The sequence below is a fragment of the Octopus sinensis genome, linkage group LG5, assembly GCF_006345805.1.
Source record: "Octopus sinensis linkage group LG5, ASM634580v1, whole genome shotgun sequence".
Taxonomy (NCBI): domain Eukaryota; kingdom Metazoa; phylum Mollusca; class Cephalopoda; order Octopoda; family Octopodidae; genus Octopus; species Octopus sinensis.
This window is the reverse complement of record NC_043001.1, coordinates 37,450,518-37,463,685: the sequence shown is the minus strand read 5'-3', so window position 1 is coordinate 37,463,685 and position 13,168 is coordinate 37,450,518. Positions and strand designations below refer to the sequence as shown.

Sequence of the window (13,168 nt, the reverse complement as noted above, 5' to 3'; positions counted from 1 at the left end):
AGAAGACCCGGCAGGACAAGTGAGTCCACAACCCGTGGCCTTCTACATGGGATGGAGCCAGCCTACGTATGCATACCTTCCCTTCTTGGGACACAAAACTCTACTTGTGAAGACGTGTTGAGGCAAGTGAGGATCAGAATCGAAATCGATCAATGGAAATTGCGGATGTGCTACCAGTGCCGGTGGCATGTCGAAACTCTGCTTGTGAAGACCCATTGAGGCAAGTGAGGATCAGAATCGAAATCGATCAATGGAAATCGATCAATGGAAATTGCAGATGTGTTATCAGTGCCGGTGGCATGTAAGAGAACTTTCCGTTTCGCAACCGTTGCCAGCACCGCCCCGTTTCGTGTCCGTTGCCAGCCTCGCCTGGCCCTCGTGCCGGTGGCACATAAAAAGCACCATCCGTTCGTGGCCGTTTGCCAGCTCTGTCTGGCACCAGTGCGGGTGGCACGTAAAAAGCACCCACTACACTCACGGAGTGGTTGGCATTAGGAAGGGCATCGAGCCGTAGAAACACTGCCAGATTTGACTGGGCCTGATGAAGCCTTCTGGCTTCACAGACCCCAGTAGAACCGTCCAACCCATGCTAGCATGGAAAACGGATGCTAAATGATGATGATGATGATGATGATACTTACACACAAAGAAGTGTGGTGCAGGCTTGTGCTTGACCAGCTCCTGTTAAACTGTTGGCATGGAAGGCAGATGTTAAATGATGATGATGATGATACATATATATATATATATATATATATATATATATATATATATATATATATATCGTGTGTGTGTGTGCACCCTTGTCTTAACATCACACAATGGATGTAAATGAGGAGAATAGGGAATAGAGAATAAAACAGTGTCATAGGGATGTTGTTATGACACAGGTACTTTCAGATCTGGTGGAGGCAAGGTTGATTTGCACCTAGTGGGGTTCCTGAGCCAAACGTTTTTAGGAGCATCCTATGATTTTACTTATTCAAAACATAATAAGACTATAAAGAGGGTTCCATTAAATCTAGGGGCCCAAACAGTTTTGAAGAGGCTCCAAAACTTAAAAGGGCCTCAGTAGATTCAGAGGAACTCAGTTAAAATTAATGACTTTTTAAATCTAAAAGGGCCCAGTAAATCAAAAGAGGGTTTAGCAAATTTAAAAGAACCCTATTGGGTTAAAAAAATCTAAACAATTAATAAAAAACAATTTAAAATTATTTATTTGAATGCTGTAAATATCTCTTATCTTTTATCTTTTACTTGTTTCAGTCACTAGACTATGGCCATGCTGGGGCATCTCCTTGAATTTTTAATCAAATCAATTGGTCCCAGTACTTATGTTATTTTTTTAAGAAGTGAAACTTATCCTATCGGTCTCTTTTGCCAAACTACTAAGTTATGGGGACACAAACACACCAACACTGGTTGTCAAATGGTGGTGGGGGACAAATACAGACACAAAAACACACACGAATAGAGATATATACATATACTAGCAAATCTACTCATAACAATGCAGGTATAAAATGTGTGAGGGTAGTTATAACAGTAGTACGTATTGAAAATGTGTAAATGGACTTGATAGGCAACTGGACAATGTCTTATAGAAATCACAATATTGTTGGTGATACAGCATTCTATTTCAGCTATACGACATGTATTTGTAACTAAGTAACATGTGATGATGACTCACTCCCGAACTGAAATAGGCTCCCAGCCTCTGTATCATGAATGGTTATGTGGACCACTCTTAACGAAAGCCGGAACTTCCTTTGACCACTACATAAAAAGTATTAAGAAAAAATTATTATTTAGATATACTTTTATTTTATTTTATTTTGTTTACACTATTTTACACTTGTTTATACTCTTATACATTCAAAGTTCACAAATTTCCTTATTTAAATTATGAATCATATTCCTTTCGATAATATCAATATGATGACAAAAATTCTTTGTAGACGATATTTTCTTTTTGGTCAACACAAATTTTCAAATTACTGGAGTCCGTTGCTCTACTCAGCAACGTATAACTGGCTGTGTGTAAACATCGGAGTGAGTAAAAATACACCTACATGATCTAAAGTCTGGCCCTGAGCCTTGTTTGCTGAGAATGCGCAAGTGGAATCTTTAGGGTTTCAAAAAATAAAACTAAGCCTTACTTCTCATTGTTCTATGCGAATAATGTCTGGATGTTCTGGTACCATGGGTTATTTTGATTGAAAAACTGAGATGTAAACAACAGCCGCTTTGATTAGCTGTTTCAAATCCTGCTTGAGACTGACACACTTCAATAACTACTAAATAATCACACACACTTTTTCCATTTTATTTTTGATATTAACCGTCCTCACAACCCCCTTCGTATCTACAATGGGGCCACGAACTATACAACGAAAATCCAGAGTTACTCATGGTTGGTGAATTTTTAATAAAAATGCGAAGGTAGTTTATCAATTCAAAAATTGATATCCATAAAATAATCATACTTTCTGATTTTTGAATGCTAAAAACTCTCCTGACGATCAACTTTGTAATCCTGAAAAATATTGTAACCATTGGTCCAGCCATCTGGCCATGAATAGGAAACAGATAAAGAGATGAACAGACAGATGAACATAACACCTATTATAGTAAGAGAGCCAATCTGCCCATCTACGACGGGAAATAAAGGTATAGTATCACAAATCTAAACCCTCTAAATTCACGAATTATGTGGGGGGGGGGGAGACCCAGAGTTAATCTTCGTAGACGGAATTTTAACAAGAAATATCAAAGGTGATTTATTAAAATAAAACTCAATATCCACTAAAAAAACATACTCTTTCACTAAAAACCTTCCTGATTACCTCTGTAATCCCAAAAAACATAATGACCATTGGTCCAGCTGTTTGGCCGTGAAGAGGGAACAGACAGACAGACAAATATAATTATCTAAGATATATACGATGGGCTTCTTTCAGTTTCTGTCTACCAAATCCACTCACAAGGCTTTGGTTGACCCAAGGTTATATAGATGACACTTGCCCAAGGTGTCATACAGTGGGACTGAACCCAGAACCATGTGGTAGGGAAGCAAGCTTTTTACCACACAGCCATGCCTGCACCCATATATGTTTTGATTTTTAACTCCAAGCTTTAGTCTTCTCTGAGTTGAGGGAAACTCTAATGCTTGGCACTCTTAAAGCTTGAAGACCCTGAGACATGGCCCATATTCGCCCATACATAAATCCAGCTCTAGGTAGAAGCCATCCCTCCACTGGTCTGATCAAAACCGATTACCTCCAGACAGACAGAAAAGAAAGTAGTAAAAAAGCAAAGAAGCAGCCCCAACATAGGACTGGTACTTTATTGACCTAAAAAGGATTAAAGGCAAAGTTCACCTTGGCAATACTTGAGCTCAGAGTGTAGAGGACCAGAACAAATATTGTAGGGCAATCTTTCTAATATCTCAGCCAGTTTACTTCCTTACACGTGTAACAACAGGACTAAGTGTTTTCAACAGTTGTCTACTCTAAGTTTTATAGAGCTGCTTTTCAAAACAACTTTTCACAATACCATTAACATTTAATAAGAGCAAGGCTAATAAAAATTCTAACACTCATGCCAGCATGGAAAGCAGACATTAAACGATAATGATGATGATGATGATGATAAATAAATAATAAATGCATATGGCAATTAATTATGATGGAGATTAGTAGGATGGGGATTAATATGACTGTAATAGAGAAGAGACTCAAGGAGAGGCAGGATTTTACAGGAAGTGGGGGGAGTGGAGAGCCGGGGGAGGGGGACGAAAGGACCAAAAGAGAAAAGGTGGTAGTGGAGTGGGGATGGGGATAAAAAATGAAAGGCGGGGATAATAGAATAAATAGGGAAAGAGGAAAACAGAGAGAGAGAGAAGAAATAACCCAGAAGAAGAGAAGGGAAAAGGAAAACAAAAAAGGAAGAAAAGAAGCAAGGATTGAAAAGAAAGCAACAAGTGGAGAAAGAAGCAAGAGAAATGAGAATGAAATAGAAAAGGTGAAGAAACAGAGAGAGTAGGAGGGAATAAACAGAAAGAGAGAACAAACAGTATAAACTGTGACAGATTTATGTGGTAGCAAATGTTGTCAGGATGTTTTTTTTTTTTCCATAACTCAGCAGAATTTCACTTTACTGTTGTATCTATTCTTATTTACTTTTGCTCACAACATAGACTAGTTTTTCCTTTATTGTGTCTGTGGTTATAATTAGTGTAGTTGATATTTCTTTTATTGCTATCTTTGTCGCTGTTCCTAGTACTACCATTATTGAGATTTTCAGCATTCCCACAAACACTTATTTTATTTTTGTTAATGTCTATATTATTATTTTTACGAGGATTATTTGAATGGGCTTGATTACTTTCTTTCTCACTATTGTAATTCTTATTGAAGGATTATTTCTGTCTTAACACCCAACTGTGTTAGTGATCTACTGGTTTAACTTCCTATTATTGAGTTAATGAATGTGGTATTGTAAGTTATCATGAATGTGGTATAGTAAGTTATTAGATGTTACATTATTAGATGTTGGATTATACAATTGCTTCATTTGGTAGCCATGTTTAATTCGTGGAGAGAAAATTACCATACAGAAAACTTTACATTTCTTTTTATTAACATTTCTTTTTCCTACTTTTATTCCACATTTCTGTTTATTATTTACTAAAGTAAAATTATCCTGACAACTTCTAGTTATATAATTTTAGTTTGTCATGTCTTTATATAGGATGTAAATAGCAAAATAAGTTCATATAATCTAGACCTGAAGATTGGCAATATAATCGTTTTAATATGGTATTGTATTTCGATACCTTCTATTTCAGCAATATCGAAGAATATGTTGTCATGAAACATGCGTAGTCTATATAATGTAAAATATGATTTAGAATAAGAATTGAAGGTATTAATTTTGATAATTTAATATTTAGTCCTATATGTACCTATCGTGGATAATGTCGTTCAATGATGATTGAGTTGCTTGAGGGTGATTCTGTCTCTTAAACCTATCTATTTATCTCTCTCTCTCTCTATATATATATATAAATTAGTAATGCAATACTAGAGTATTGCTTTCCAGTAAAGAATAGCCTGTGAGGGAAAAATATACAAAGAAGTAAATATATGGCACAACGAAGTACCGATATTTACTGGAAATAGCGAACGTAATAATACGACGCTAATGTATAGCTTCACCACGTATGTACTAGCAAAAATGCGTGAGTGCAACAAACTTGAAAAAAATTGTCTTACCTCCAGGGAGAACATCTGAAAGATGAAATACCTAGAAAAGGATAATGTGGGACCGGCGTCGGTTTCAGATGTTCTCCCTGGAGGTAAGACAATTTTTTTCAAGTTTGTTGCACTCACGCATTTTTGCTAGTACATACGCGGTGAAGCTATACATTAGCGTCGTATTATTACGTTCGCTATTTCCAGTAAATATCGGTACTTCGTTGTGCCATATATTTACTTCTTTGTATATTTTCCCTCACGGGCTATTCTTTACTGGAAAGCAATACTCTAGTATTGCATTACTAATTTATTGAAACTTCTTCACCATTCTCGTTCTGTTAGCGTTTCGGCGTTTCAGTCGAGTGTATTGGCATTAATGTGGTAACATCTGAAATGTTGTCGTGGTATATGTTTGGCTGATGAAGATAGATCAAGTATATGTGTGCAGGCATATCTTGAAAAATCTGAAACCGACACCGGTCCCACATTATCCTTTTCTAGGTATTTCATCTTTCAGATGTTCTCCCTGGAGGTAAGACAATTTTTTTCAAGTTTGTTGCACTCACGCATTTTTGCTAGTACATACGCGGTGAAGCTATACATTAGCGTCGTATTATTACGTTCGCTATTTCCAGTAAATATTGGTACTTCGTTGTGCCATATATTTACTTCTTTGTATATATATATATATATTATCCGAAATGTATTATAAATCCATCATGGCTGATCTTACCAATTGGTTTCACACAAGGAATACAATGGAGGGATAAGTGACAATCCAATCATATAACCTTAGGCTCATTAGAGTTAGCCAATATAGAAGGGAATGTGGATTAACACAATCAGTATGTGGCTGCTGTGAAAAAGGTGGTGGGATGAAAAAGAGTCAGGAGATTAGGTTAGGAGTTTTATCCTTTGGTTGGGTATGCTGTGAGGTCAGTATGAGTTGTTTTGAATTGTTTGTGGGGAAAGTGTGCATTATTAAGTGCGGTGCTCTGTGGGGAGGAGATGTGTGATATGTGTAGTGTTGTCATATGCATAAGTTTTTCCAGGTATATATAGCTGTGTTCATTGGTCTGTTTTCTCTCTGTAATGGTCGTGTTAATCCAGTTCTGACAATAGAGAGCAGTTGCTATACTCCCTTCCACATTGGCTAACTCTGATGGGTTAAGGTTATATAATCGGATTGTTACCTAACACTCCATTGTATTCCTTGCATGAAACCAATTGGTAAGATTAACCGTGATAGATATTTAATACTACACATTTCAGATAATATACCCACTCTATTGATAGATATATGAGTGCATCTTTTCCTTGACTTATGGTCTCTTAGATGACTCACGTGTATATATATATATATATATATATATATATATATATATATATATATATATTATATATATATATATAAAGAGAGAGAGAAAGGGAGAGTGAGAGCAGAAATGTTTTCTAAGTCTAAGAAGATAACTTCATAGAGTTTTCCATTATGATAATGGCATTCATCCCACTTCACATAAAAATTTACAATAGGAAATGTATATAGTTGTTAAATTTTCAGGTGAAATAATAGTAGCTACAGTAAAAAATATTTGCATTTTCAACTGAAATAAGACCTGTAAAGCAAATGCCACAATTGTGCAGAGTAAAAGATCATGCATTGATAATGTGTTGGGTCATAATTTCAGAGGTCAACAAAATTCACACTGAAAGGAAATCTGGTCACCTAAAGAACAGCAGAGGTCAAATATTTATGATAGACTGGAATAAATGATAACCAATCATCTTGCACAAAGTGAAAATGATTAAATAAAATTATAATGTATAAAATTTTAATTTCTACTCACCATTCTAAGTCCAAGATTTCTAAGTATTCCAGCATACTGAGAGAACTTATTTCTGATATGTCATTGAAGGAGAGGTAAAGCTCTTTTAAATTTGAAAGAGATCCAATACCATCTAGATCTTGGAGACAACATTGTGACATCCATAAAATACTCAATCCATGGAGAGAAGAACCAAGATCTCTAGACAAAGACAAAAACACAGAGATAAATAATTAATTCAACGATATGAAAAAATAATCCTATTTGTGATGGACAGTTGTGTTCCTTACACCTAAGAAAATTTCCCAACATTTCTGACCATTGACCATTGATTCGTTCTTACTGCGTCCAACCTTGCATTTCTAAAATAACAGAGATGATCTTTAATAATCATTTAAATTCTTTTGATTCTTCAGCAACTTCTAGTTTAAATTCTTCTGAACCAGATCCACTAGAGATTATGTCTTTTACATCACATTCTAATATTCTGTTTCCTTTGTTGATTTTGTGAAGAACTGAGTTATTGTAAAAAGTATTGTATCTGTCACAAGTATTACCTGTCATTAGTGTCTCCTAACATCTCTATTTGTGATAACATATCTCAAAACTCAGTCATCTCACTGAATCTTTTCCTATTCAATGTCAATGAATAACTCACTTCAACCATAAATGAACTTATGCAAATGAGAGCATCCTACATATTCACATAATTTCAAAACACAACATTAAATCTCTCTTTAAAAAAGAAATCATCATCATCATCATTTAATGTCTGTAGTCCATGCTAGCATGGGTCAGATAGTTTGACCAGGGCTGGTAAGCTGAGGTGTTGTACCAGAAACCAGTCTCATTTGGCATGGTTTCTACAGCTGGATACACTCCCTAATGCCAACCATTCCGAGAGTGTAATGGGTGTTTTTACATGCCACTGGCACAACTACTATTTTACTTGGCTTGATGGGTTTTCTACACAAGCATGGCATATTACCAAATGTCTCAGTCATTTGTCATTGCTTCCATGAGACTTAATATTCAAAAGGTCCTCTTTATGTGCCACCAGCATTGGTGCTTAGTTAAGGGACACCAGCATCGGCTACATTGCTGATGTTGGTGTCCTGAGGTTTTTACGTGTCACAAGTACCATTTCACTTGGCTATGCAACACTATATCTCCCTCAAACATGAATTACCAACTAATACTTTACAATTGCTACAGTTGTTGTTAACTCTTATGACATCTCATTCTCCCTAAAGATATGACTGCATTACAAAGGTTTTATTTTCCTTTTACATTTAAATATCTAAAAATTAAATTCAACAGTTATTACACTTACATTTTCCTAGTTATGCCAATTCTCCTAGGCTATGTGCAATATCCTACCTCCTCATCAGATAAATTACTAAAGTAAGAATAAGCTGTATAAATGGAGAAGTCAGCTAGTGGTAAGTTATTTCAAAACTATTTAACTATGTAAAGATACTTATTGGCACTGGCACTCTGCCGGTTATGACAATGAGGGTTCCAGTTGATCTGATCAAGGGAACAGCCTGCTCGTGAAATTAACATGCATGTGGCTGAGCACTCCAGAGACATGTGCACCCTTAACGTGGTTTTCGGGGAAGATCCAGTGTGACAAGGCTGGCCCTTTGAAATACAAGTATTATTCATTTTTGCCAGCTGAGTGGACTGGAGCAGTATGAATTAAAGTGTCTTGCTCAAGACACAATGCATTGCTGAGAGTTGAACTCACAAACTTGCAATCATAAGCCAAATACCCTAACCACTAAACCACACACCTTCACACAGATACTACAACTAGTTAAATCCATTTAATCAATACAGAGAAAGAAAAAGATCAAAATCTACAGATTGCTTAAACATGTGAAAAGTATAAGTGCTCATAGCTTCAATCTGTTGCATGTTAATTGACCCCTGAAATTATATATCCAGTTCCCAACAAACCTTTAGATACATGTCCAATAGTCTAAAATGCAACAACATCAACATACATGACTCACTGTTTTTCCTGTCTTATCCAAACACAAATCCCATAAACACACCCAATGAGTTTAAAGTCAGATACTTCGCTTTACTTTAATTCTGTACTAGGTTGTCAGCTACCCTTATTAAATCTGGAAATAGATAATGTTTTAAGTACATAGACTTTTCATACCACCAGATACTGAATAGTGTGTACAAAATATTCCTGAATATTGTGAACAAAAAAAATAGATAACAGAGAGGTATCATGCCACACTCCTCTCACACAACCAGCCTCATGGCAAGTTTTGAATGTTTTGCTGCTGGACATTAGTGTTGCATCCAAGCATACAACTGGCTACCTCTAAGGTAGACCAGCCACAAACAGGATTGAGCATAGCTTTTCAACCATAGTAATAAGGTATTAGAGACATGGCCAAAATTACATTTTATTTCAAAACATTTACAATATTGACTTGTAAGGTAATGGAAGCTGTAGCTAGTTCTTGACTGAAAGTTTGAATGAAAGTAAGTTTCACATTCCTATTTTATTCCAATATTGTTTTTACAAGATTTGTCCTTGGTTGTTTAACAAATTTAAAACACACCCTGCTTACTTCTATCCTAAAGACGTTATTTTCATTCCATACATTTTTTACCCTTTTACTTTTTCTACCTCATTATCTCATTATTTCATCACTGTCTCATTCTAAATCAAGAATATCTGCTTCAATTTTCAAACTAATCAAGGAATTGTGAATCTTACTCAAATATTTCACTGGTAATTTGGAACATGTATACTTGTTTTAAGACTGTTGTAGTTTAAACCAAAGTTAACCTCAATCAAGCAGACTCATGATCAAAGGTATTCTTGCAGTAACTATTCCATCTGTTTAGAACAGGGGCCACCAAACTTTTTCAACCATCAACCCCCTATAGCCACTTCTCGTTCTGCATCGACCACCCTCCTCATTTAAAATATCTCAATACCCTCCCATCATACCATATCTTAAATGCATACCAGGTACTGATGCTAGCAATCATAAGCGGAAAGTGTAACCTCTCGAAAGAGCTGTTCTTCACTCCTGCTCCAGGGCGTCGGCTGCGGGGTCATTCCGAAAAGCTCTACCTGCGACGATTTCATCTCAATCGAAGGAGAGGAGCTTTCTCCGTCCGGGTTGCGGATCCGTGGAACAAGCTGCCAGACGAGATGGTGAAGATGCCGACGACCGCTTCGTTCAAAGCCTCCCTTGACCTCAAGTGGCCTGAACTCTTTACATGAACACCACCCTGTACTTAACTCCATGTCCCCCTACATGGCCTTGCTATTTGCTTTTGAGCCAAATTAACTAACTAACTAACTAACAATTAAAATGTTAGCTAAAATATACATGTATGACAAATTAAGAAATTCTATTGAAAATGACACACATTTTACATTTATGAGTATACAGTATTAAACTTTCAATTTTTATGAAATTGTTTTCACGGTTAGAAAATGTGAAAAACGCATCATATTGCTGGAATATCTTTTAAATTCAATGTGAAGGATGAGCATGGCGCTGACTAAGTATTTCAAGCAGTTCATCTGATTGAGCTGGTCTTTTGAACACTGACCCCCATTTGACCTCTGTAATTCCTCACCAATCCCTAGGGAGTCCCTTGGACCCCCTTTGGTGACCCCTGGTCTAGAGGTATGTATGACTGCATTATTTAATATCACTTCTCCTAACTAAGAGGCTTGGTTGTGATTCACCAGCAGATTAAAATGTACAGGCTCCCTGCAGATGAAATTAAAACCTATTAGTAAACACATTGAATGGACTACTTTCTCAAACATTAAACTTTATTAACAGATCATGGGACTTTGTTTATTAAATAAGGAAATTTACAGTGTTCCGATAATCAACATTGTGGCCATAATTACTATTTTCATTGTATTTGATGAAGATAGAGTAGGGATGAAATATTAATTGAAAACTGTGACCAAAACTTCTTACTCTTCTTTATGAACTTACCAGTTTTGTTAGTCTTCTTAAATTCCTTAACAGTAAGAATTGGATTAGGACAAATACTGGTTCACTCATCTATTCCAACCCTCCAACATTGTATGAAAGTCTACTTCTTGGTCTTTAAAGAACCAAAAAGATACTTATCTATTAAGAAACTAAATTCTGTATAACACAAATATAATAGGCGCAGGAGTGGCTGTGTGGTAAGTAGCTTGCTAACCAACCACATGGTTCCGGGTTCAGTCCCACTGCGTGGCATCTTGGGCAAGTGTCTTCTACTATAGCCCCGGGCCGACCAATGCCTTGTGAGTGGATTTGGTAGACGGAAACTGAAAGAAGCCTGTCGTATATATGTATATATATATATATATGTGTGTGTGTGTGTGTGTTTGTGTGTCTGTGTTTATCCCCCTAGCATTGCTTGACAACCGATGCTGGTGTGTTTACATCCCCGTCACTTAGCGGTTCGGCAAAAAGAGACCGATAGAATAAGTCCTGGGCTTACAAAGAATAAGTCCCGGGGTCGAGTTGCTCGACTAAAAGGCGGTGCTCCAGCATGGCCGCATTCAAATGACTGAAACAAGTAAAAGAGTAAAAGAGTAAAGAGTATAATTATGAATGTCCAGAAAATTGCTTGTTACAAGTAATCATTCCAAACAGAAATTTACTTATGAGGAAGTTCCTAAGTAGCGGTTCAGTGTTCTAGAAATAGTAGTCAAATAATCAAATGATGCCCTCCTGTCTTAAAAAAAAAACACATTTGATATTGTAGGCTGGATTATTCACTGAATAACAATTGACAAGCTAGCCATGTTTAGAATATCTTTCGTCATGGTTCTGCCTATTCAAGTTGGATACAAGATTTAAATTAATAACAATAACAATTTGCTTAACCCAAATTGTTTAAATCGGAAATGAATTCATCCACCCTAACCTTGAACGAATTATACACTTACAGTTTTTGCTTTCAATACATTTTAGTACAGTTGTAAATACATGTTTATGTATAAGGTTTAGTTATAATTTTTTCTATCTTATTTTTTTTCTCAATATCATTTACTTTTGTTTCTGCAAAGTGATTTTACTTCACCATTCCATATCTATGTATGTGATCTTTTTTTAACTCATCTGGTGGAAACCTATTAAGTATCTTTGAAAATATAATTTGTATCAAATATCAAATAAAGCAAACTCCATTTGCTTAAGATATAAAATAAGAAGTATGTCAACAACAAAAAAATCCTTCAATTTATTCATCATTTTTACATCTGTTTCTTTATGCTTGCATAGTTGGGTATATTTCTTTCAGCATAACATTTCACCACTTGTTGATGCTCTTCATCAGCTCCTTTGAGAAGTCCAATCCCTTAAGCTAAGTTTTCATCACTCTTCCTGTTTCTACTTTGATTTTCTCCCATAGTTTTCTTAAACTTGTATCACTTGGTACTTCTTTATCCTACTGTTATCCTCTGTAAACCTCACATGTTTGTACCAGTGCAGTCCTCTCTCTTACACACCACATCTGACTACTCTTACACCCAGTCTTTCTCTCAGCTCATTTATACTCTTTCATTCATGCACACAAATATTACACAACCAGCAGAGCAGGATTACCTCATCTTTTTCAACCTAGATACATTCTCTGCATTCAACGCTTATGCTTTACTACCCATGCAACATTATACACAAGCAGCATAATACCTATTTCTTTACTACCCACAAGGGGCTAAACACAGAGGGGACAAACAAGGACAGACAAACGGATTAAGCCGATTACATTGATCCCAGTGCGTAACTGGTACTTAATCTATCGACCCCGAAAGGATGAAAGGCAAAGTCAACCGCGGCGGAATTTGAACTCAGAACATAACGGCTACACATTTCGCCCAGCGTTCTAACGATTCTGCAGCATACTGTCTGTCCTTCACTTGGAAAGAGAAACCTCTTGTTACCAACAGAAATAACAGCTCCCCAAACTTTTCCCACCTTATTCTTACTTTAGTTATTGTACTTCCAGAACACCTACTTATATTGCTAATTAGGTAATCTGAGTAAAAGAAGTTAGCCACAACTTCTAGGGAGCCTTCTTGGC

The 13,168-nt window shown here is 36.3% G+C and overlaps 1 protein-coding gene across 3 annotated transcripts in view; it reads right to left on the bottom strand.

Moving 5' to 3' along the window:
• The window catches only part of LOC115212023 (leucine-rich repeat-containing protein 56-like), a 55,656-nt gene that overhangs the window by 26,306 nt on the left and 16,182 nt on the right, over nt 1-13,168 (bottom strand). For all 3 annotated transcript variants that reach the window (XM_029780820.2, XM_029780819.2, XM_036503327.1), the window contains one exon: nt 7,106-7,285. In XM_029780820.2, the coding sequence (XP_029636680.1) occupies nt 7,106-7,285 (180 nt within the window). The remainder of the gene's footprint in view (nt 1-7,105; nt 7,286-13,168) is intronic.